We start from the raw sequence: 25,527 nt of genomic DNA, 5'->3' as shown, positions 1-25,527 counted from the left end.
TCCACCTTATATCCGCCTCATCTTTCCAGTTCAGGTTTCCAACTACCCAGGAACATATGCTGTGAATAAGCCATAGGATGAGATATGTGCCCTGCTCCCATTTGACCAACCCCAGGACTGAATGACGTAATAGGAAGAACTAAAACGTCACTAACAACTATTGCCTTGGAAGTTCCTGTAAATATTTTCCACGTGATGATATCGTCGTATTTCCTGGTCTTAAAGTTGTCTGGTTGTTGCATGACGTTATTCATATATTCAAACACTTTGTCTGTCCAAATCCCTGGTCCTGTCCAGTTCATAATGTCTCCTCCTTCATCTTTACCCAACACTTTTTTTAGTTGATGATTCTTCTCTCTTAAAAGAGTCTGGTCTGTGATGTTAGCAATCAATTCTCGAAGCATGGGGTGACCGACTTTCGATTGCATGGTCCATTGACAGAATTGGATTCTCCGGGCATACCATTCGGCCCAATCAGGTCTATCAGGATCGGCTTCGATGCCTACCACTAAGCCTACTTTATTGACATCACCGTAAATGGTTTTGTTCATGGATAGCCAGTCGTTGACAGGCTTTAAGCCTTGAGTGTCGATGTCTGAATAAACTCCGCCTCGAGCAAATAAGATCAAGTATCTAAAGAAATCGGCCTTAAGAATCGATTTGGGCATTATGTTATATGCCCGAGCGACATCAGGGACACCTCGATATAAAGTCTTGACCAACTCAGAGCATTCATCGTCCGACACGACATTCACATAATAGTCCGGGTTCAAATTGACCCATTGCTGATGGAATCTCTTATAGTTCGCTGGGAAGTGTTCGTCTTCAAGCTTAACCTTCCACGTCTGCCATACTCTTTTGGGGAATGGCTTCTTGGAGTCATAAGGATATTGGAAGGAGAGTTGTTGTCTCACTGTGGCCTCATCTTCAAGCTTCAGCTTCAAAGTGGGGTGGAGTCCAGAGCCCTGCTTAAGAAAATTGGTATTCTTCTCCGTGTCAACTGCTGTTTTTAGCTTGGAGCTTTGGTGTTCGGTGGCCGTTTGATGCTGTGGATATCTGATGGTACTCACAAACAAATACACTAAGTATATCACCACTATCACTATGACGAGACTATACGGCTTTCTTTTATACATCATGACTATTGTGTGGATCAACGGGAATCACTGGCAGTCTGTTTGGGTATACGTTTTTCATTTTGAAGATTACGACATTAAAAGTCTTGCTCAAGGTAGTGTTCAAACCATTAATGTTGACGATACAGTGGGACGATTTGAGCTTATCGAAAGCACCCATTAACATGGCTTTTACGACATAAAGTATCTTCATATGGCGTGCTCCGTTAAAGCGGTATACGCTCCAGAGTGAAAGGTATGAGCGTTTGCTCCCGACAATTCCATTCGGGTGACAGTTGGCGTACTTGGACTTGCTATGCTGGACCTAACGCTCCCCTCCTAGCTTCGACCGAGAAACGAGTGTTGGGACGAGTGGGAAGTGTAGCATATACAGCAGCCAAGGCAGATACTGTTTGAGCAACGTTGGACGCGCCTAATTGGTTGACTTTCACGGATTGCGAGTCCTTGAGTATAGAAATGCAGTGCTTACTTCAGTTGAAGAGGAACTGGACCCTAATAGTTGGTTGGATAGCCAGATACAGATATTCATGGACGCTTGTGAAGGTATGAAGGAATCTATTAACTACCTTGTGGGTAATAATAGTAGTCGTTGCCGTAACAGATGGTTGGGTAGACACGGTATGCATGGATTGGACCTAACTCTTCCTTTTTGGAATGATGGGATAGGGCATGAAGTGGGCACCGTTGCTTTCTGTAAGCACTTGCATGGAATGACATGAATCGTATATCAATTTTGACGTGGCCTCTGGCCCGAATCCCCAGCCGCATTATAATATGGGATATGTGTCAATGCAGTGAAAGCCACTTTCTATTGTTGATACGTACGTCAAATTTTCATATACATTTGACTGCGTTTCAGTTCACACGAGAAGATCTAGTAACAATGAGTGACAATAATTTATTAAATCAAATTCATTATTTTGTGGATGATATTGTCTACGTCAGTCTCGGCAGCAGATAATGACAATATTCCATTAATGGATGCTGCAACAAACTCTACCCTGTTGAGTACGTGGGCTGATACATGCTCGTGTGAGAAGTGATACAGTGGTATGCTCATACGAATGAACGATAGCCAACTTACCTATTACGAGGTTGTTTTAGACGTTAAGAATAAGGTGTCGGATACTTCTGAAGGCAATACCATCACCATAAGTGAGGCCAGTGGAGCTGATCAAGCTATTGCAAGTGACACTATTGATGAAGCACGCGAGTACACAATGAGGAATCTTGCATTAACCAACTGTGCAATCCATAACCACCACCTCATTCTGGCATTATGCGGCCAGATCCTAATTACTTCAGGCTGTACTATCTCGCATAAATACAGAATGAAATTAACCGGATCTGGAGTCAATGTTATTTCCTTCATTGTAAGCAGCAGCGCAATTAGAAATAACATACTAACAAGTCGGCCGTTCAACATGAAAAAGGACATCCACTGTGAGGCTTGTTGTAGCATTGGAAGTGTTTCCAACCTGACAACAATGTTTCTTTGATATCTTCATTCAAGGCTTGGTTTCTTATTTGTTTCTCATGTGGTCGTTATTTTTTGGTGCCAATGTGGTGTCTGCGAAATGTATCTTCAATGTTTGTGAAGTCAATGTAAGTTGGCTATTTGTTGTCTGCTTGTTGTCTGTTCAGTGTGTGTTCAGTGTCTGCCAGCTGTCTGTTTAATGTCTGTTCAGTGTCTGCCAGCTGTCTGCCAGCTGTCTGTTTAATGTCTGATTGTTTGAATCTTTATCAAGTGTTTATTAATGTATGGGTATATTTTATACTGTGTGTCACGTGAAGTTAGACTTACGATTAAATTATCACAACTAGTTGTATGCGACATTATAATGTAGGTCATACAAGACAGTGGACAAGGTAGAGTGATGTTTGACTGGCATTACAAACGATAATATGTGCTTCGTATGAACCGCACCACCAAAAGACCCAAGCCAGGGGCAAATCCGAGGGTAAACAGTACGTGAGTGCATAAACTAGCCAGATTTAGATCATTGACATAAATTTGACTGCTGATAACTCCAAGTAATAGGCCCGTACTAAGCCTACTCAAGTATATAATAATAATTTGTTATACTAAAAAGTACGTGGAATATATATTGCATAATGAAAGAGGCAATCGACACCGAGCAAATACCGAGCAAATACCGAGCAGATACCGAGCAAAAACCGAAAAATGTAAGTCACACCGTGAAATAAATAAGTATAATCGGCCTATATACCAGCTATGTCGAGGTACAATACTCAAAATAAAACACACAACGCATAGAGCCCATTCGTATGCAATCAGAATCACTGAAGATTCACTTATTTCAAACGATCCGTATTGACCATCTGAACTTTATTCGAGCGTATTATTATAATTCCGGAATAGATATCGGTATAAACACGACCCCATGTTAAATGTAGTACTATAGATTGATAAGTATACGATGGCCCATAATAACTTTGATTTAGTTCTATTACTATATGTACAACCGATAATAAATAATTATATAATCATTCATTACTCAATGAATAACCAAAAAAACTTTAATAATCTTCGACCCAATGTCTAAATATTCCCTGTAATTATCACAAAATAAATAAAACCCAAAGAAAGTATAACAAAAATTAATTGACAACATTTTTTCTTTTAATTAACCTTCATTTTCCCAATGTGAGGACACATAACAATTGTATGTCCTTTCTTTCTATAATAAGGTTGAACCTCTCTTTTATCTTTGTATCAAGCCTTTCGTGGGATCTTCTTCTATCAAAAAACACAAGCTTAAAACAACAATAAAAATAATAATGTTAAAATATTAAAATATTAGGGACAACTTCCTCCTAATAAATCCAAAAAAATATGAATGGGAAATGAAAATGCAAAGCAAGCCTATTCTTGCTTGCAAAACCTTATACTCTCTTTGAAAACCAGAATAGTTAGACATTGAAAAAAAACAACAAAACCGATAATAATTAAATGCTTTCTTTAATTTCCGGTACAACACTCAAGTGACCAGAAAGGAAGCAACAACGACAACAACAACGACAACTTCAACTCACCCACACGTGGATAAAATCAACTAAAAACATATAGTAGCAGAAGAATCAAAATGAAACAACACCAAATTCGGCAAACAAATAAAAATATTAATAAAAAAATAATTAGTAGCAACAACAGTAGCAGCAGCAGCTGGTGTATCAGCAACAAGATACGGTAATAAGTTTATCATAATGTTACTGGTTCCTGGTGGTCAGTTTACCACCAAGAGTTGTTATTGGTTTGGTTACCATAACTGGAACGAGAACCACCATAAGAGGAGGTATTACCACCATAAGAACTGTTTCCACCATTGTAGGAGGAATACGATGGGTTGGCGTTGGAACTACCCCAGTTATCACCACCGGAGCTACCCCAGCCACCAGAGCTACCACCTCTTCTAAAGTCTCTGTTACCGAAACCTCTGGAACTACCACCACGGCCACCTCTCATGCCACCTCTTGAACCACCGGCTTCTCTACTAATTTTAGACAAAAAGTCTGGAACTTCTTGGTTGGCTTCTCCCAATAAGTCAATCAAACCCTTAACAATATTTTTGTTGTTTCTGTTGAAGAAGGCAGTAGCAATACCAGTATTACCAGCTCTACCGGTACGACCGATTCTGTGGACATAATCATCAATATCACTGGGTAAATCATAGTTGATGACATGAGAAACATTAGGAATATCTAATCCTCTGGCTGCAACAGCAGTAGCAACCAAAATTGGAGCAGAACCATTCTTGAAAGCTGCCAAAGCCTTTTCTCTTTCGTATTGAGATCTGTCACCGTGAATAGCAGTGGCTGGGAACCCTTGATCATACAAATAATCAGCCAATTCATCAGCTCTTCTCTTGGTTTCAGTGAAAACAATGGTCAAGCCCATCTCATTAGCAGATAATAAATCCAAGATAACAGACTTCTTTTCATCTTCTTCAACATACAAAATCTTTTGAGTAATGTTTTCAGAGGTAGAACCAACCCTACCCACAGATAAAAAGACGTAATCCTTCAAGAAATCACGTGCCAACATTTGAATATCTTTAGGGAAAGTAGCTGAAAACATTAAAGTTTGTCTGTCTTCAACACCGGGCATATCACAACCTTCAACAATTTGTCTTATTTGAGGTTCAAAACCCATATCCAACATTCTATCAGCTTCATCTAAAACCAAGTATTTGATATTGGCCAAAGAGACTTTACCTCTTTCCAATAAATCCTTCAATCTACCGGGAGCAGCGACTAATAAGTCACAACCTCTTTCCAAATTTCTCATTTGGACACCGATATCGGCACCACCATAGACAGCCACTGGTTTGACCCAAGATCTGTAGGAAAACTTTCTGGCTTCATCAAAAATTTGAGAAACCAATTCTCTTGTTGGAGCCATAACCAAAGCAGTTGGGTAAACCTTGTTCGAGGAGAAAGATCCATGGGATTCTGGAATTGGAGCTGGACCACTCAAGAATGATTCAGATAAAATTGGGAATAAAAACCCACCAGTCTTACCTGAACCAGTTTGAGCACAAGCCATCAAATCTCTACCATTGGCAACAATTGGAACAGAATACTTCTGGACTGGAGTTGGCTTGGTGAATCTTGATAAACCAATGTTTTCAACCAATAATTCATCTAATGGAGGAGCAGTAAATGAAGAAATTGGTTCAGGAACATCTTTACCACTGGCTTCAACTGGAATTTCATCATAGTTGTCAAAGTTGATACCAGATGATTGGAATTGAGGGTCTTCGGCAACTCCAAACAATTCAACTTCCAATGCTTCACTACGAGAAGATGGAATATGTTTACCATCAACCCATCTACCAACACCGGGTTTTTGGTAGCTGCTTCTGCCTCCAAAAGAGCGGCCACCCCCGTTACGTGGGGGGCGAACTCCATTATTGTACAGATTGGACATGTAACCACCACGACGGTTACCACCGCCGAAGCCACTACCACCACCATAACGGTTATCATTATTATTATTGTAGCCGCCACTGGAGCTGCCACTACCATGGCCATCATTAAAACCCCTTTGAGGGCGATTTCTCAAATGAGGAGGAACATATTGGGACGCACCTGATTGGTTGCCGCCGTTGTCGCCGCCAACAGATAAGTTGCTCATGTTTTCAGTAATACTATCAGCCATAATGAAAGCTAACGATAAGGAGTATCTATGTAGAGAAGAAGAAGAAGAGTATGTGAAAAAATTGCTGTGTCTTTTTTTTTTTAAAGTGATGGGCTTGCGAGGTATTTCTTGGTATACGCACGAATAAGGGCAAAAAAAGGAATGCGAATTACGTAATAAAGTGACATAAGGGAACAGTGGACTATTACCGTGTATAACCGTAGTATAACAAATAACATACTATAACTAGTATAACTAAAACAGCCGTATATCTCTAGTCATCCCTTTTATAAAGAATCTTATTCAACTTGGTAGGCAATCGTGACAATCCTCCAGGTCCTTTGGCCTCAATAGTTAAAAGATCCGAAGACAGACTTCGGGACGATGAATCTTCACTGTACGATTCAGATAATTCTGTATCTTCTTCACTGTAGTCAATATCAAACTTATCAAGAGCTTGCTCATCGTGCAGGGTGTAGTCAGATTTACATTTACCCGTCAATAAGTCACCCAAAGGTTTCTGAGATTCTCTTACGTTCCAATGCAAGTTTCTGGAAACACTTTCAATGTATTCATTTTCTCCCAGGACTATGGATGGGAATGGGAATGGACTGGCTTGAATTGTTACGTAATCTCCTTTAAAGATCTCGGTACGCACTTTACCATCGAACGAACACCAAGCAGTGGCACGGGATGTTTCGGGGACTTTGACCTTTAAAAGCATCGTATCTGGTAACAAAATGGGTCTGAATGATAACGTATGAGGACATATAGGAGTGATGGAAATAGCACTAACTCCAGGATGTACCAACGACCCACCTGCTGAAAGTGAATATGCTGTAGAACCTGTTGGTGTTGCCACAATCAAACCATCTGCTTGACAAACGGTTAAAAGAGCATCGTCACCATACAATTCCAAGTTAGTAACATATGGAGAAGGTCCTCTATCAATAACCAATTCATTAAGCACTTGTCGTTCACTAACAAGGGTTCCATCTGCCCTATGAACTCTACAAGAGAATCTCATTCTTAAGTTTGCCTTGACTCCTTCATCCCATACTCTTGTCATTACTTTCTTAAAGTCTTCAAAGTTGAAGTTGGTTAAGAATCCCAAACTTCCCAAGGCAAACGAAACGACTGGAGGCACTACTCTTTGGAATAACGTTGATGCTAGCAACACAGTCCCATCACCACCTAAAGTCACCACCAAATCAAACAATTCCGGATTGTGTTTGGCGAAACGAGTATCCCAATATTTCAACCGACTAGCAGCTTCAGGGAAGGATGCCATTATAGCCTCAGCATTGAACCGGGCAGAGTTTTGTAATTTACAATCAACATATACTGTGATGTCATCTCTTTTGGAGAAAAGCCATTCCACCATTTCTCTAGTCAAATAGATTAACGAGTTATCCCTTGCCTTGGTGATAATAAGGATTCTTTTCACATCAAGTTTGATTTGAGCTTTACTCAAGTTTTTGGCCAATTCTCGTACGCTATTGGCTGTCTCAGCCAATTCAGTGTGTGATCGAACAGATTTGAGTTTCAGATCCAGATTCTTGAGTTTCAGAAGAACATCAGCTGAAACAATTTTCGCCACTTGCTCACAGAATAGTTTATTATGTATCATAGGCTTATCAATTAGTTTCATAGTGGAGATGGCAATAGGAGGACTCATCAATGGGGTACACGGCAACTGACGGCAATAAGCGGGAACTGACGGTAATAAACTGGTATTTATAGGACTTAACAATTTAGTATAGCCACGGAGTGAATCTCACTCTCAATGTGGTGATTATATTTATATGATAAGGAGAGACGTCTATTTATACGTTAGTATATAAAGCTGTACGAAACTTTTTGCATAGAACCTTTTTGGGTTGCGCACTACTCGGAGTGGCTGCGGAGTTACAACTATGAGTCAGGGGGCGTGAACACGGAGATGGGGTAGATCGGGTATGATAATCAAAATAATAATAATAATAATAATAGTGATGTCGCATGTTAATAATATGTTTACTATTCTATATTGCATATGAAATGTCGCTATTTTGTATTAAATTATTGTATACAAGTTCTTTATTCAACCTTCTTGACACGACATTTCCAAGTCTTTTTGTCCAACAAAGGCAAGGAAGCACCCAAACACCAACCCAATTCATTGTTATCAATGGTCTTTGCCGTCCTCAACTCTCTACCTAAAGGAATATCGTATCCGACATGTAACATGGCGCTAATGAAACTCAAATCTGTACACCATTGAGGCTCTTCCACCAACTCTTTAATGTGATCATCCAATAACACATCCTTCCATAATTTTTCACCTCTACAAACCAACCTGGACAATTCAAGCAATTCTTCCATGGTGAAGGAGGAGGGGAACCCCAAAGGATTCGTTCTATCGTAGAAATATGAAAACACATACATGTCGCTGGTCTTGTGGAAGGTTCTAGTTAAAGATGGTTGATGAACACCGTTGAAAGAACATGGTTTGGTTTCACAAGTAGCATCTTTGTTCAAGATCCCTTCAGCAAGTCTACGACAAGCAGAACCGGAACTTCCAGATTCGTCAAGGGAGGGACCCTGGAATGTAACCACATACATCTCATCTTTACCAAGTTCAACAAGAACGTTCTCAGCCTTGGAACCTGGTGGGATGCATGGGTTCTTGATGGTAATAGAAGACTTGGCATCCTTAGCTTCCTTCTTGGACGTCAACTTAACAAGACTGGATCCTTCACTGTTCTTAATATGAGACTTGATGATTTCACTGTTGATCTTATTTCTACCTTGCATCAACCCGTAACCCAAGTGAGAATACTGGTACAAGGTAAAATCACGGTTCCCAAAGGAAAACTTGTATTTGAATTCGCCATCCACCATTTCAGCATCGTTAGGGAAATCGGGTTCAAACACAATTTGGGTGGAACCTCCACCCAAATCAAAAACGGCGGCAGTAGGAAGCTTATCGTTGCCTCCAATGTTCCCCAATAAGTAGTTAGTAGTGATCCAGGCGTAGACACCTTCATCCGCACCATCCATGATGGAAATACCATTACCTTCCACCACAGCAAATGGATAGTCAACTTCCAAGTGATGTCTGACTTCCTTCAAAATAGCATCAGATTTCTCTTGACCCAACAAACGAAGACCAGCAGTGGCCTTAACTGCCACGGGGGTGCATCCTTGTTTATCCTTGGGGACAGTGTCCAAAGCAACTTGCAAAAGTGGGTCGAGCGACTTGGCGGCTCCAACGGTGTCGGTATCAAAAGAAGACAAGCCGGGCTTCAACATCTTGAACTCTTCATGCAACAATTGTGGTGGCGACATACAAGTATTGAACGTGTACACATGGACTCTTGAGCCAGTGGAACCAGCATCAATCATAACCACGTATTCCTTCTTGTCACACTTACCAGATGAGGCTGCTGCTGAACCCTTACCTCCGCCTTGAATCTTTTCAATACTGGAACTGTCTGATATCTTTTCCGCTTGAGGTTTCTTTTCGACCTCAGGTTTCTTTTCGGACTGGAGCTTGGTATCAGCTTGAGGCTGCTTTCCAGCTTCTACCGGAGGCTTCTTTTCGCCGGCATCCGCAGCAGGAGCGGATTCGCCAACACCAGAGTCGAAGGTTGGGGGTTTGTTGGTAGCAGGGATCACAGGAGCATTAATACCACTGTCAGTTGGAACCTTCAATCGATTCAGTAATCCTTCGCCGACCGAGTTCTTAGATGAGAATAAAAAGACAACAAGTACAAATAAAATAATGGCCGAAACAACCACCCGGATGTTACGCGTGTTCAATATGACCATGGTTGACACTATTGAAGAATAGAATCAAAACTTGAAGAAGTCTAAGTCGAGCCTTCAAAAGGAATACAACAGCGAATCCTCTCCCTCGTCCACGTCGTCGCGCGAGCGAAAAGGACCCGGCTGAAATTTAAATTTAACGCGAACTTTGTTTGTTCTGCGATGCGTTTCGCATCACGATGCCACGATGCCAAGGGTTACATCATTTTACCGTCGTACGACTACTGTAGGGCTTTGGGGATACTCTTACGTTTGTAATGGATACTGCTACTATAGCGACTTAATCTGAGACAAGGTCTTCTTTGTAGAGCCTTTTGAGTACTAGAATTGTTGAGTCTGTGTAAGTCCTTCAGTGCGTGTGTGTGGTTAAAGTTTCCTACTTCGGCTGAATAGATATAAATTCCTTTTTCTTCAAGTGACACAATTGTTTTGGGCTTTTTCGTAGTGTCCCCCACATTCAGTGTCGCACGTTGCAAACTGAATTGCTGCTAAAAAAATGGTTGCACGTGTGTAAATCTCTCCCTCCCCACATGTTAGTAGAACATACTGTCTGTACATACGAGCCGCTTCAGACACTTTAGCATTTTATCCGAACAATCCAGTTAGTTACCCCAACTTCTGACACAATTACGGAAGGAACGTGTGTCAGATTATAACTTAATATTTTGGAGATCATCTCATGACTATAACTTAGTGTAGATTTATAATAATAAGTTCTTGTAGTAGTTCTTTTCAGACTTCAGTACTTTGATTTGTACGAATCTTAGGATATAAAGCGCTTGAAGCAAGTAACAGTCTGAATTGTTTTGGTTGTGTCTGATTACTGTTGCGAGTTGCATTCATACTGGAACATCAAGGTTGCAGTCAAAAATGACAATAATTCAGCTAATTCCGACCAAACAACGTTTGGAACAATTGCATCATGAACAGAAACATCATCTTTACATTAACACTTTGGGACCCAAAGATTCAAATATTCCGAGAACATTTGAAACAGAAAGTATACGCGCGACCTCTACAGAAACCTCTAGAGGTAGAAGTAGAGCACGTAGGTGCAAAAGAGTAACGATTTCAAAGACATTCCCATTTAATAGTTGCAATTTGGTTCTGCTTAAAGATACAACTCACTCATTGAACGTCGCATTAAAGCATTCTATGTCACGATATGGAGACCTCGAAGTAGCCTTCAAGGTGGATCTAGTTTCTGCATATCAGGCAATGGATATACCTGATAAAAGCTACCATCAACAAGTGTTAAACTACTATAACGACTTTAAAAATCAAGAATCAACTCCACTATCAACTATTTCTTTATCATCACTGGCCCTCTTTGCAGACAATTTGAATCTCTCTAAGGCTACAAATTCCAATATTCTCAGACATAGAGAGAGAAGGAGGTCACTGCTTAAGTCCGTGTCGCTGATTTCATCGTCTGGTTCGGAATGTACGTCGTCCTCAACGTCAACGTCAGCATCATCAGTCATCTGTGGTGGGCTATTTTCCTTGCTGCCTATAGAATTGATAAGACGCAAATTGGAAGACATGATAAGGGAATGTTTCAATCATATCTCCTTTAATGACCCCCTCATTCAGAATGTCACGAACTTGACCATTAATTGTCTTCTCCAAGAATATTCCATTGCCGATGAAGACGAATTGTTCATGAACATAATCAATAAAAAAAACAGACAGTCAATTATGGAGACTTTGGAAGAAACATTCCTGTACTCATACGTCAATCTTATGCTCTTCTCCCTTTATGACAACTTCATATTCCAATTGACCAATTCTCCGACGTTAAAGAATATTCTATCACCGGATAAACCTCAATTGTTGTACCAATTTTACCGTTCCCTCTGGAAGCTCGACCCGGATTATTATTGTTCCTTTCCTCCAGACGATATCAGACACGATTATTTACGACAACATCAATTCAGACCTAGAGATAGTCAGGGTGTTCACGAAGATTTGGTTGACAATTTCCACGACGAGGCCTTCATCATGAACATTACAAAATACTACTACACATACGGGAAAGAGTTGAAGCATGCGAATAAAAGCTTACCATTTATCCGGGGCGTCCATCCGATGAATTTAGACGATGAAGACGACATAAGCCAAAGATGGTTTGAGAGTTTGGTAACGTCTGAGAATGATGAATCCGACAACGATAATGCCACTAATAAACTTACAAATGCAGTTGTATACACAGAAGATAACAGAGGACGACAACTTTTCACATCGGATCAAAATCACGACACGAACACCAGTAGTGATAGTAGCTGCAGCTTAGATTATCCGATCGCCGATTTGGATTCAGAAACAGAATCAAACAATTTTGAAGTTGATGCAAAATTAAGCCATGATGGTCTATTTGCAACCACTCAAAAGAGAATCCTGTTCCTGGAGGATGATGATGTCTTGCTGTTTGACAAGCTCGACCCTCCTTTATATGCGTTTTGTGATGTGCGTGGTATTTCCGTTGATGTACTTACACGGAACATTACGTCATCATCGAAGATGTAAGGTCTGATGTACTGAATTTATTACTACATTAATTAATGCAATGGTATTATTAAAGTGGCTGTTGTTGTGAATCTGGCTGCATCCACTAAGATTATTTCTCCGATAAATGATATTCGGATTATACTACTAGGCATCAAGAAGAACTTGCTTCTATTCGCGTCGGACAATCTTTCAACGGATCATTTGAGTTCGGATAATACCTGGAACAACTTAACATCATGAAGAAGTTGCATATTTTCGCATTACTATCTTAAGAAAAGCCATCTTTCAATGGATTAATTAAGTAGAATTTTTCCGAATTAAATACGAACTTGCCATCAGTAGTAGTAAGTCAAAGAAATATAGCAAATACAAAGGTTGCAAATGTAAGGTGGCTGGTTTCAAGATGCAGTAGCGACCTATCGATATGTCTAGATTTGGTCTGAGTCAGATTGTAAACCTATTGTCTCAAACAATTTTCTACACCATAGTTTCTCTGATGCTTGCCCTTTACCTAATAGAAGCAATTAAGACCAGTAGCCAATCACGTACAAAAGTATGCTGCCCATGTTACGACATCAGGATGGAAATTTTCATTTGCCGTGCCAAATACCGGGCAATCGAGTATACAGCTTCTTATTATTACTTCAGAGCAGTGGTGCCTTATCCCGTGACTCTTTGTTTGGAACGGCATTCAAAAGAGGAAATAGGTGTCGAAAAAGCCTCGGGGTATATGCAGAAATCGGGGTTCTGGATTACCGTTTTAAAGTGGTCTTCAAAATATGTCTTAAGTGATCAAACGGCTGCTTCTTAGTTGGAAAGTAATTACAAAGTCTGTTGGCTTGTCAGACAAAAAGAAGTAAAAGTCTGTTGACGAGGCAGATACAATCCTTTTGGATAAAAGTTTATAGGGAGGTTTTGACTTCCCAATCCGAGCGCTCGTCTTTTATCACCTAAATCAATCGCGTACACAAGTCACACCCCAATAGAAAAATATGACAGGTCTAACTATGCCGTCGAGTCCGATGTCGACTCGAGATGATAGCCAGTCGGGACCCAAGAGAAAGAAACGTACGAAAGGAACATTTCCATGTGAGCATTGTGACAAGGTGTATCTGAGGTCAGATCACCTTGCCAGACACCAGTTGAACCATGAGCCCAAGGTGGTATACCAATGTGATTTTATGGTAGAAGAATACGGAGGTGTTATGCGTAAATGTGGCAAGACATTCGTTCGACGTGATCTTAAAGAACGACATATCAAGCGTCACTTGGAGATCCGAGAACAGGAGCTTATGCTGGGCAAGACTCCCAACGAAACAGAATCAATCCAATCCAAAGAATCTGAAGACGAAGAAGTCAAGAAGAAGAGGAGGAGGAAGCTGAGTGTACCACAACCGCCCTCTGGTGTGGTAACTGGTGGTTCTTATGGTGTATTAAGTGGAGGACCAACTGGGGGACCAACTGGGGGACCAACTGGGGTACCAAGTGGAGGACCAGGTCCAGGAATCATAGGTGCTAATTCTCCATTACAAATCTCTAAATTAATTCATGGTACTACCAGCGGTATTCCTGAACACCCAAGCCTTCAACAACAACAACAACAACAACATACATGGATGATGAACCTCCAATCTCAATCTCAATCGCCACCTCAATATCCTCCAACAAAAGTTCCTCCATCACCTCTTCCCCCACCTCCCCCACAAATGCATTTCTCTCATACAACTTCCCCCCACATTAAGCCAAATCCGTCTTATAATTTATCACCAGTTGCTCAGACAACCTATAGTCTGCTGCCATATAATCAACCATTCCCTATGGCTCCCCCAAACAATACAGCCTCGCACTCTCTGATAATGTCTAAGAATAATAACTTAGTGGACAGTAAGCAAAGGCCTATACCCGGCCCAGATTACTTTGATCCACTGAGTCTAGAAGACCCTACAGACTATAAACTTAATGTCGGAATGCCATCTTCTCAGAACGACATTTTATCGTGGTTATTTATGGATTCTTCCACCAATAATCTTGCTGTGCAGGCACAAATAGGAAACCTCCAAGCTATTCCCGAAGTTAATAGCCTCCCAGGACCTGCTAATATTCCAAGCATTCAAGGAGAAATACAGGGCAGTACCCAGGCTCAGCCAATGCAGAATAATAATGATAATAATACTAATAACAATATTAATAATGTCACCATTCCAACAAACATGGAGCAACAGTCCATCAAGATTGGAGGACCGAATGGACCGAATGTCTCATATACTCTGAATGGAGGTTTGGTTGGTCCGCCTGATGATCTTAGCTCCTTTTATAATATTCTGACATCCTTCAATAATTACGGTTTACTGGATGTGAATATTTTTCAAAGTGATGGGAACCCATTAGATGATATATTCATCAAGTACAATTCCCAAAGATTAAATAACGGCAGTGATACCAACAACACGCCATTATCGAGTTCGACGTTGAATCATTCAACTAACAGCACCTCCACATCTCCATCGAATTCAGTGGATTCTAATAATGTTTCACCAATGAATAACTCTTTGGAAGGTGGTGGAGTGGATGGGTTCACGAATAACAATGAGTATTTGGCAATACAAAATACGAAGCAGCAACAACAGCCTTCTATAGGAGGGGATCTGAGTAGCTTGGAGTATCAACTTATAAACCATGCTAAATATAAGAATGTCAAGATCAATAAGCATTTGTTTGTTGATTCTTTGTTGGTCGATTCCTTTACCAAGTTAATGCCATTGTTTAATCGTGATGCAATGGAAGAACTTATGCCTAGTTCCTTTGACGTTACCATAGAGGATAGACTCTCGTTTTATTTGTACTATTATTGGTCCGTTTTCCATCCCCAATTTTCAATCTTACACAAGCCATCGTTTGACACCAAGTTGGCTCAACCTCATCTTGTGCTTGCGATGATCGTTGTAGGATGTCAATATGCTCCACATAATGACAATTTCCAGGAAAATATTCCTTATGAACAAAGAAAGAAACTGGCATTATTTAAGTTAAGTGAATTGATTCTTGTCCCACTCAGGTTTCTAATATTCCAGCATGAAGAGTTCAAATCTCCAGTTAAACTTTGGATCTTACAGAGTTTAAATATGATTGAATGGTGTGAAAAGAACTTTTTATCACGACATTTACATGAACGGGCCCATCTTCACCATGGGACCACCGTTCAATTGTTGCGTCGTTCTCCATTATTGGGTGGGAACCCTTCCAAGAAATCCAAGAGAACATCATCGAGAAGTTTAAATAGTTCAGCTGAAGAAGAGTCAGATCTGGTAGCCACTGACTCCAATGAAACCGCTGCTGCTGCTTTAAGTGGTGGTAAAGTTGTTGATGAAGCTGAAGACTACGAAATGTTTGTTAAATGGGTTGAACTGGAACTGATGAAAAGAGTGACATTCATGACTTTCTATATGGATATCATGGATTATATTAAATACCGTCATAATCCTCAGATATTTTTTTATCAGTTACAATTGTTGAATCTTCCTTGTGATGATGAGTTCCTATGGGAATCCAATGAAGCCAATGGCTCATTTAAAAAGATTGTTAAGCAACAACGGAAATTACTTCATAAGAAACAACAAAGGTATAAGGTCCCAGATACGGTTACAGCTTCCGCTTCAACTACAACTGCAAGTTCTGCCACAGCTGGTACCAGTGCCACTGCTTCTACTGCTACTGCTTCTAAACCCGATTCAATGGGTACAGTAGCAGCTCGAGCCATGGCTAATAGCAACTCCAACCATTCGAAACCAGCACTGAGAAAAGACGAAAGGTTCATATTCAGTGATAGTTTCCTCAATGCTTTAAAGGCACTCTTGAAACTGCATGGAGATAATCATAATGAATTACCTTCGAGCTCCTTATTCCGAAAGAAGATCCTCTTTGCTGGCTTGACCTCCATCATGTACCAAATGCAGCAGACCGAGATCCAAAAGAACACTTTCCCTGGAGGATTGGGTGTTCAAGGATACAACAAAGATTATATTTGGAAGGAGATCATAACCAAAGTCTTGGATAATTGGAACGTTGATGTTAATGGAGATTGCACGCATGTGAAGATCCCCAAGAAGTCCATTTTGGAACAAACTAATAAGCTAAGTCAATGCAAGTTTCCCATGTACCATTTGGTACAGATTATTGGTATATCGGATATTAACCAATACGATATTGCAATCTATGGAGGGTCCTCGGGTAACATGAGTGTGGGGGCCACCAGTAGAGACTATTATATTGTGGAGAGGAAATTGAAGATGATCTGGTCCAAACATGATACTCGAAGCATTAACAATATCATTAACCTCAAGTGTATTATTCATTGCTATTTGTTCCTTTGGGAATTGATGTTGCAACCTTTATCCATTGATACCATTGAAGTGTCCAAGCCACAAGTGAGTCAGAACCCCTTCTTAGATTGGAATATCAACCACAATTACTTTGATAGAATGTACACCATCAGTACTATCATGTTAGTGCTTTGGAGTTATTGTTATTCTACCAGTGGACCAGAAAGTAATCGCTTCAATGAAGAATTTGACTTAAATACTCCCTACGATAAGTTGATTGAATGTTCTACCGAAAATGGATACGAATACTTACTAAGAATAAGACTGGAGTTCTCCATTCACTTGAGAAGAAACAATTTACATCACGATTACAATATTCATCCGTTTAAATTGAATAACAAAAATAAAAACCATACCATGAACGAAGTGATGATCCAATATTGCAATATTTTACCTCAAATCACCAATAAGCAAAATATCCTGGGACTTTGCTTCTTAATCGGGAAGAAACTCTTGAACAGTCAATGTGAAATTCTTCGAGAGAATGCTAAATTAATCTTGAACTGTGGCTTTAGATCCATTGGAAAGAAGTCCATCTATTGTATGGATTTATTTGATAATAACGAGTTTTCAAATTGAACTAAACTAATAAAACAGCATTAACACATCCATCTCTATCAGGTTCATTTGTAATTTGAGCATATTTACCCCAAACGACCTTACCACCAGCAGTGACCAACCCTAATTCGGAAACATTGACTTCAATAATAGTTCCCTTTGTTAAAACTCCCAATTGGGTATACATAGGCGACTGAGGATTCTTTTTAACTCCTAGAATAGGTAAGAAAACAGTGACTCCCAACTCAGGATGAGTCACATTGGCCTTCTTCTGTCTTAAAGCTGCTGGACGAATAATTCGTTCCATCTTCACTGGTCTACGGGTGAAACCTTCTCCAACAAACGTATGTTTGGTGATCATCCGTTTCCAACTCTTGGATTTGGATTTCCCGGTCTTGATAACCTTGAACATCTCTTCTTCAGAAATACCTCTGACCTTGGGCAAGGGAACAGAGAACTTATCGGCCTTTTCTAATCGTTTCTGCTTAATAGACAGTGATATAGCTTTAGCAGTATTGTTGTTTTGACGATCCAATAAATATGTTGGTAACGCTTCTCCATCATCTTCTTTAGGGGTAGCAGGTCCGTTGACCTTCGACTCTTGATGTGCTTTGATCTTCTTCTTCATGGCAACCTTTTCACTGTACCGTTTCTTTGCAAATTGCTTACCCTTCCATCCCTTTAAGGTTTGAGCATCCTTGGCGATCTTGTGGCTCTCTCTGGCCTCTCTCTTTCTCTTTCTTTCTTCATGATCCAACCGTCTTCCGTGTTGCTTGATATGCTGTTCGATATACTCGTTTTGAGGCATTGTTATGGCGTTATAAAATCAAATTGTTAAAGAAGAAGTGTGATGCAAGCTATAATTTAAGAGATGAGCATCAGAAATTTTATAATAATAATCGCACGTGAGATAGCACGTGACCAAAGCTAAGGTATTTTTACTATTTATCAGTACTATTAATTTGCAGTGTTACCTCTCTAATAAACCATATATATCTATATATTTATGTATTGAAATGTACTCATTGATTGAAGTTGATCAATCGTGTGTGTATTGCATCAGTTTATGTGTGAATGACAGTTAATTCACCACGTGATACAAGAATATTTTCCCTATATCTACTAATCTAGTACAATATTATGTAGGTAGATATCTTCAAATGTATTTAAACTAGTTTTAATCTAGACTAATTGTCCCCGAATGTCTTTACTATGTATTTCGATCCATCTTTCAGCAAATATTACATACCGAGGGTAATACTGAGGGTAGTTTCATACTATGACACAATAATAATCATCGAAGTCAATGCAGCCGTCAGACAACACACGACTAGACTTGATTCTAATGACAGATTGATTCTGAAGGTGTCAGAATGTGATGACGAGTCTGAGTCTTATAACGTGTCTGAGTTTCGATGACCGTTGGGTCTTCTTATCAACAGTACGCTGTCTTGTATATGGTGGTGGGTCAGGCTGTTCATGCTCAAAGTGTTTCTCAAAAGCCGGACCATTAACTTTATTCCACCTGCTTACGGCTTCATCTACTTTCTTAGCCATAGTCACTCTATTCATATCTGATTTGATTAGCTTAAACTCTTTAGCAAGCATGGAATCCAATTTACCCTTTTTAAACCCTTTGTAGTCGTTGGCTATAAACTTTAAGCATTCAGTACCCAATCTGTTTTCATAAGGCTGTGGAAGCAATTCGTATGAAGGTAAAAGCTCTTTGGCATGAATAGCATCCTTTGGAAAATCCATACAAACTTTTATGCTCCTTCTCCTGCAAAATTTTGTAATGAAAACCTCTTTCAATTCTCTGCAAAAAATATCAAGTGTCTTAATAATAAAGTGTTGCTTAAGAAACTCAAACGATGTTCTGGTTAACCAATACGGAGTGTGTGTGAAATCATAGGTTAGACCACGCCAAACCCAGCATTCATAAAGATATGCTGCATCTTCACTACACTCCATACTCGACAAAGCCGTCAGCATACCACAAGGCAAGGGAACAGAAACAGAGGCTACATTTTGCAACTTCCCCAACTCCTTTTTCTCTCTGTCACTAAGAGTCAAATACTGTTGCTTACATGCTGCAAAATGAGCCAAAGATAAAAATCCAGGCCTCTCAATTTTATAGCAGTTTTTAGGAAATGAAGTTTCTAAAGTTTCAAAAACAATTTTTTGGGTGTAGCATTTCTTTGAACGGAGAAGGCTGCAAATTGGAATTATTGTTTTCCATATTATTTTCCACACTTGATTTAATGTCGTTCGTGTTCGGGTTTGATATATTATTCTTGATAGTGGTAAGCTGTGTTTCCTCCGGTGTTCCAAAGTAAAATGCTTCTTGACCAGATTTAACTGAGCTACCTACTTGGTCCTTGACGGAAGATAGAAGATGTAATTTTACGATATCTTTTGCAAAAACCGCAACAAAACAGATTATTTATTATTAGTACTGTGTTGAATATTCTCTACTTATATTCCGTTATGTTCACCAATGTGGTTTCCCGTAGCAAAAATATTTGATCATGGTAGAACAAAGTGCTATACTTTCTCATTCAATGGCAGCTGTAGCATATAACGGAATTACATGTTATGCTATAACGGAATTATATTTTACTGCTTATCACTCAGTAATATAGTTGATACTTACAAGTTCGTTTGCTCGATAAGCAACTCCAACCCTAGTGCACTCTGGTAGAAAAAGAACACAGTTACAGGTAACAACCAAACACCGAATTAAATGCCGAACAAATGCCGAATCCCGCAGACTGAGTTTAGAACCAAACGACTCACATCAAATTCATAAACAATATATATATACTTCCTTATATACTCAGGATAAAAGATTATTCCTTATTCCAATTGAATAATTCGCTATGGGAAACGATGACTCTACAAGATGAGATACTTTTTAGGGTGTAACAAATACTCCAATGTAGTGTAAACAGTTGGATTGCTGCAATCCGGACTTAAGATGGCTGTTTACATTCAGCCTAATGTTAATTTCGGGCCCTTTTCTGATTTCATTCGCTCCAAACTACTTAGTTATCCCTTACACGTTGGGCGTTTTAGTGTGGTTTGGTGCTGAGTCATCACTACTATTGTGGTTTTCCCGTACCATAAAAATTTCCGCAGAATTTGAGTGCAACTCGATGGTGATCTGGTGTGACTAATATATAAGAAAGCTCTTTATCACTAGATGGTATAAACGACTCAAAGACATCATACTTGAAACTTTATACACCATAAAGAGAATAGTTATAGGTGATCTTGTGAGAGAGGAATTGCAATAGCGAAATATATATCTTACTAGGAATTAAAATAATCAGTTTATTCTATTTATTTTATTTTATAATTACAGCAACAGAAGAATCATTAATTATTGGATGCTAGGTTCTTGGTGCTACTTGTGTTACTTAATCTAGTAATCTTTGGCTGCGAATTTTCGGAGGAACCATTTCCTAATATGGATTCTTTGTGTACAGAAAAGTATACGGAACTTCACCTCATGGCTGCGAAAAGTCGGCCTTGAAAACGAAGTTTACTCGCTGAGAATCTTTTTTCTTCTCCTTCGTCTCTTTAACCAAACACCTCACTAGTTTACCGAATCATGAAATTCTCCAGAACTAGTACCGGATCATTCAGATCCAAACTCTACAGCTTCCGCAAGAAGTTCCACAACCTCTTCCACCATCACCAAGTTACTAACAAGGTTAGCAATCAACCTCAAGAAATGATTGAACTGGCGCTCACCATTGATGCATTTCCTCTGCCAATGTGCAGCGACAAGCAAGCTGGAAAAGCATTGAGTACTTCAAGTAGCCTGCAAGCTACTATTGGCACAGCTGCAAGCGCTCTTCCAACTCTCCTTTCCCAATGTGCAACTTTTGAGACTCCAGCTACCACCATTGCTGTCGAGACCAATGACAAGGAGAACACCAATGTTACTCCATTACTCCATGATTCCTTATTTGAAAAGGCTCTCCTCGTGATCTTTGAATACACTGACTACCAAACTGAGTCCAAAAAAGCCAAGTCTATGGCTACTGAGACAAAAGACGAAAAGAACGTCTGTTCATTAGAAGCGATCAAATTGAAAGCTCCTCTTGAACATTGCCAAGATGCATTCAATGTGTCTTGTCCTTTAATTGAACCCCCAGCTGCTTTTTTGATTGTTGAACCCAAGGAAATGGTTGCTGATCAGGTTATCGAAGAGGTCCCTCTTTGGCCTACTACTCCTCCTCTTCTGTTCCCTGAGTATCTTCTCAATTCTAGACTGAACAGTGCTGGTCTGGAGCGGATCATTAGTGGTGATCTGTACCAATCGGCTTCTTGTATTAGTCCAGGATTGAGCGAGTACTCCAGTGGCAGTGAGGCTTACTATCTGGGCAAGATTACAAGGCAATTTCTTCGATCCTATCAACATCCTAAACAGGTACGGAAACGTACTCAAACAGTTGTTAAAACAAATACTAACTTTGAAGAGGACTTTCAAGTCCTCTACTAAGCCTTCAGTGGCTTGGAAGCCTTCATTAGCGGGGCTTACAGTATATAGATAACAAAAAAACCATAAAAAGCCAAAAAAAAAAAAACCTACATATCTATTTAATACAAGTTGCTCTTATCTTAGCTTAGCTTAGCTTACATTATTCTAAAGATATTCTAGCTTATCATTTGAATCAAGAGCGGGCGTCATGATAGTTCCTATAAAGCGGAAATACACAAGCTTTTGCCAATTAATAATTAATATAAACCATGTTCATCGCTGGCATGTTTCGTGGGTATTTAACTGTGGATATGTGTTATATTAGTGTAAAGTTACCTCTTAATATGTCACTATTAGTGGTCTTGTCAACAAGGTGAAGTTGTCATCAATGGAGTAATTCAATTCTGTTGTAATATTGACGGGATAGAAATGACAGCAACACGACACATGCCCAATGGGTATGGTGTATAAGGGGAGACAATTGAAACTTTATGGTAAGTGTTACCCGCAACTGCAGAAGCTGCGTAGCTATCAAAAATGTAATTCAATATATTAAGAGAATTAACACCAACAAATCAAAAAGATTTTACTTGTATAAGCACCGAACTACTAATAAAAACACACCAATTGCCTCGGCTACTGTTCCAATAGTAAGCAGGATTAGTTTACAATTTTCAGGACAAAACAACATACAAATATGGCAATTCATTTCTATTAATTACGTAAGTATTCGCATTAACCCACTACCTACATACAGAGACGATGACCTTCTGAAAAATGGTCAAGTGCTTAGCACCTGATCAACTTATATTCCTCTCTTGTATCATTCACAGTTTAAACCATAGTCTCAATGAGTAGTGTTGATGAACTCTTGAAGTCGATAATAACGGCTGTCGAAAGTTCGAGTCAGTCTGTTGACTCCATCGTTGAGAAAGTTCGCGATGAGGTAACCCCAGAGATAGTCAATGCATTGATGCAAACATCATCAGTTAAGAAACCCGAGGGAATGTCTCTTCTTTCCCTTAAAAACGGTTCGTTATTAGCATATTTGAATTCCATAGTATTGATTTTGTTAACTCGGTTGGAGCTGTTAGATGGAGACGATGATGAAGAAGGTGTTAGAAGCAAAGCTATAAAGAGTTCGATCGTTCAAAGGGTTACTTTAGAGAAGGGAGTCAAGCCACTTGAGAAGAAGCTTAGTTATCAAGTGGACAAAATGGTTAGAGCATTTACACGTATGGAAAATGAAGAACAAGAAATCAAGCAAAAGAAGAATGGTTCAGGTTCAGACTCAGACTCAGGTTCAGGTTCGCTGAGTGATGATGATAATGATGATGATGATGACGAAGATGATGATGCATTGGCTTATAGGCCTGATGCTAGTGCACTTAGTAAGCTTATACCTACTTCTAAGGATAGAAGAAGTGTCAAATCAAAGAATGGAGAGAGCCAGGACTCAGCAGAGAAATATAAACCTCCAAAGATTAGTGCTATGGCACCTCCAACTCAAAAGGTTTATGATGAAGATTCAGGTCCTAAGGCCAGGAGTGGTAAGAAGCTTCAAAGTATGGAAGAATATTTAAGAGAAAGCTCCGACTTACCTCAAGTAGAACATTCTGTTGGGTCTCAAATTGTTGATCATGGAAGAGGTGGAGTTAAGACCCAACATGAAAGACAAAAGGAGAAGGAGATTCAAGAATATGAAGAAGCCAACTTCACCAGATTACCTCAATCTAAGACAAAGAAGAATTACAAGCAAAAGAGAGCAGATATGATGAACAATTTTGCTGGAGAAAATTGGTCTATGTTTAATAATTCAAGAGATCTTTCAGAAGGCACTTCTAGAAAGAGAAAGGCAGGTTCTGCTTGGGATAGAGCTAAGAAAAGACGTTAAGTATATATATATATATTAATCCACAGTTAAATTGACATCTTCAATAGTTTTTTCATTAAGTTTCCTGGTGATTATTTGACCATAAGTTGATAATTTAGAACCTTGATAATCAATATCAAATAACGAAGCCACCAGTGTACTCCTATTCCCATTATATTGTGGAGGTAACTTCTCTGGACGGAAATAGGAGCCAATATCTGAGTTATGACTCACTTGAAACTTGCTAAGGGTCTCTGCACTGATTATACCCAAGTTCTTGAAGAAGGAGAAGATCCAACTCATTAATATATTGACATTAAGAAAGAACTTAATCGATAACAATTCGGGATAATTATCGCCAAATATCAGAATGATCTCCTTGGTAGCTATCTTCATTCCCTTATCGATTTTAAACATTGAAACATTATTATAATCATGTACTTGGGCTCCTTTATTATTTGAAGCATCAGTAAAGTCCAATAGACAAGTAGCTCTTTCCATTAACCCGACTCTCCATCTTAGGAATTGAGATCCGGGTCTGGTGGCAGTCCCCAAGTTTTCCTCTCCTCCAAACTTCTCAAATAACTTCTTGGGGTTCTTCACATTCCCGTACAAGTTCCATGTAGTCACCTTCAAGTTGTCCTTCTGGTCGGAGTCTGTGAAATAAGTTAGCACTCCCAACTCGTTCAACTCATCGTCATAAGTCTCCTCAAAGGCAGCCAGCAATGGTCTGAACTCGTTTCTCCAATTCAAACTTTTGATTAGCATTTTCTGAGCTTTGTCTACGTCAAACTCTCGGGCAATTAAAAACTTGAGTAAAATCTCGTTTCGGACTTCAATGTCCACATGTTCTAATCCAGCAACATTGACTCTATGGCCGTATATCTCATCGTACTCAGGGTTATCGACTTTCGTATAGATTTGGGGTAAGGCTTCTGTGAGCTGATGAAGTTTGAGTGCCTCTTCCTTTTTGAGTTCCCGAGTCGAAATGGTTTTCTTGACTTCTTCCCAAGGCTCTGCTGACTCGGAGACCTTCTTCTCTACGTCTGACATGATCTGTGCCTCCTCTTGTGGTAAAGTGGTAAGGTCGTTCTTTGGTTCTGGTGATCTTTTCACTCTTGTTTCAAATATTGATGATTCTGACTCCGAACTCGGACTGGGGCTTAAGGGGCTGCCAGACGGATTCAACTCGGAAGCGGACCCTGATCCATCACTCTTCTCTCTGACCACTAAAGTTTCGTTTACACGTGTCAGCATGGCGCTTGAAGGACATGCGATGCAAGCGAGACACTCTAGGCTCTGCTCCTCTGGCCAAGTGGCTAGATGTACGGGTGATACAACCAGCATTCCTCTTGTCACGTCCATTGCCTAATACGGAAAGAAAGTTCTCTATGAGATTGTTTCTTTGTATGGCATAGATTAATGTGCAGTCGGGCTATTAACTTCCTTGCACCTATTCTATGTTATGGGTAAACGTACTGGCATTGACGTCGTCTTCTGCTCATCACAGCTAATCTCACCTCACCTCATCTCATCTCATTTCACTGCAATGTATCTAATCTGGTTTCACCGCAATGTAGCTCAGCCAGTCACCAGATTTACACCATAACACC

The 25,527-nt window shown here is 39.7% G+C and overlaps 11 protein-coding genes across 11 annotated transcripts; 4 read left to right on the top strand and 7 right to left on the bottom strand.

The window, feature by feature from the left end:
• Positions 1 to 17: 17 nt before the first annotated feature.
• Positions 18 to 1,139, bottom strand: OCH1 (Och1p; the record flags this gene model as incomplete). Its single annotated transcript, XM_043192151.1, has 1 exon — positions 18 to 1,139. The coding sequence occupies one exon, from the start codon at positions 1,137 to 1,139 to the stop codon at positions 18 to 20; it is 1,122 nt and encodes a 373-aa protein (XP_043048446.1).
• Positions 1,140 to 4,389: 3,250 nt separating this feature from the next.
• Positions 4,390 to 6,294, bottom strand: DED1 (DEAD-box ATP-dependent RNA helicase; the record flags this gene model as incomplete). The annotated part of the gene is made up of 1 exon (XM_043192150.1): positions 4,390 to 6,294. One exon carries the CDS (start codon positions 6,292 to 6,294, stop codon positions 4,390 to 4,392), a length of 1,905 nt encoding a protein of 634 aa, XP_043048445.1.
• Positions 6,295 to 6,571: 277 nt separating this feature from the next.
• Positions 6,572 to 7,948, bottom strand: UTR1 (NADH/NAD(+) kinase; the record flags this gene model as incomplete). Its single annotated transcript, XM_043192149.1, has 1 exon — positions 6,572 to 7,948. One exon carries the CDS (start codon positions 7,946 to 7,948, stop codon positions 6,572 to 6,574), a length of 1,377 nt encoding a protein of 458 aa, XP_043048444.1.
• Positions 7,949 to 8,376: 428 nt separating this feature from the next.
• On the bottom strand, positions 8,377 to 10,110 carry GDA1 (guanosine diphosphatase; the record flags this gene model as incomplete). Its single annotated transcript, XM_043192148.1, has 1 exon — positions 8,377 to 10,110. The coding sequence occupies one exon, from the start codon at positions 10,108 to 10,110 to the stop codon at positions 8,377 to 8,379; it is 1,734 nt and encodes a 577-aa protein (XP_043048443.1).
• Positions 10,111 to 11,805: 1,695 nt separating this feature from the next.
• On the top strand, positions 11,806 to 12,633 carry KQ657_001349 (uncharacterized protein; the record flags this gene model as incomplete). Its single annotated transcript, XM_043192147.1, has 1 exon — positions 11,806 to 12,633. The coding sequence occupies one exon, from the start codon at positions 11,806 to 11,808 to the stop codon at positions 12,631 to 12,633; it is 828 nt and encodes a 275-aa protein (XP_043048442.1).
• Positions 12,634 to 13,637: 1,004 nt separating this feature from the next.
• On the top strand, positions 13,638 to 17,573 carry KQ657_001348 (uncharacterized protein; the record flags this gene model as incomplete). The annotated part of the gene is made up of 1 exon (XM_043192146.1): positions 13,638 to 17,573. The coding sequence occupies one exon, from the start codon at positions 13,638 to 13,640 to the stop codon at positions 17,571 to 17,573; it is 3,936 nt and encodes a 1,311-aa protein (XP_043048441.1).
• Position 17,574: 1 nt separating this feature from the next.
• Positions 17,575 to 18,360, bottom strand: NSA2 (uncharacterized protein; the record flags this gene model as incomplete). Its single annotated transcript, XM_043192145.1, has 1 exon — positions 17,575 to 18,360. The coding sequence occupies one exon, from the start codon at positions 18,358 to 18,360 to the stop codon at positions 17,575 to 17,577; it is 786 nt and encodes a 261-aa protein (XP_043048440.1).
• A 149-nt stretch (positions 18,361 to 18,509) lies between these two features.
• Positions 18,510 to 19,310, bottom strand: KQ657_001346 (uncharacterized protein; the record flags this gene model as incomplete). The annotated part of the gene is made up of 2 exons (XM_043192144.1): positions 18,510 to 18,530; positions 19,086 to 19,310. The coding sequence occupies 2 exons, from the start codon at positions 19,308 to 19,310 to the stop codon at positions 18,510 to 18,512; spliced, it is 246 nt and encodes an 81-aa protein (XP_043048439.1).
• Positions 19,311 to 21,165: 1,855 nt separating this feature from the next.
• KQ657_001345 (uncharacterized protein) lies at positions 21,166 to 22,062 on the top strand (the record flags this gene model as incomplete). Its single annotated transcript, XM_043192143.1, has 1 exon — positions 21,166 to 22,062. The coding sequence occupies one exon, from the start codon at positions 21,166 to 21,168 to the stop codon at positions 22,060 to 22,062; it is 897 nt and encodes a 298-aa protein (XP_043048438.1).
• Positions 22,063 to 22,891: 829 nt separating this feature from the next.
• On the top strand, positions 22,892 to 23,935 carry KQ657_001344 (uncharacterized protein; the record flags this gene model as incomplete). Its single annotated transcript, XM_043192142.1, has 1 exon — positions 22,892 to 23,935. One exon carries the CDS (start codon positions 22,892 to 22,894, stop codon positions 23,933 to 23,935), a length of 1,044 nt encoding a protein of 347 aa, XP_043048437.1.
• A 15-nt stretch (positions 23,936 to 23,950) lies between these two features.
• Positions 23,951 to 25,171, bottom strand: SFH5 (Sfh5p; the record flags this gene model as incomplete). The annotated part of the gene is made up of 1 exon (XM_043192141.1): positions 23,951 to 25,171. The coding sequence occupies one exon, from the start codon at positions 25,169 to 25,171 to the stop codon at positions 23,951 to 23,953; it is 1,221 nt and encodes a 406-aa protein (XP_043048436.1).
• Positions 25,172 to 25,527: the final 356 nt, after the last annotated feature.

The sequence above is a fragment of the Scheffersomyces spartinae genome, assembly GCF_019049425.1.
Source record: "Scheffersomyces spartinae strain ARV_011 chromosome Unknown scaffold_15, whole genome shotgun sequence".
NCBI classification, from domain to species: domain Eukaryota; kingdom Fungi; phylum Ascomycota; class Pichiomycetes; order Serinales; family Debaryomycetaceae; genus Lizanozyma; species Lizanozyma spartinae.
This window is presented reverse-complemented; position numbering and strand designations above follow the sequence as displayed.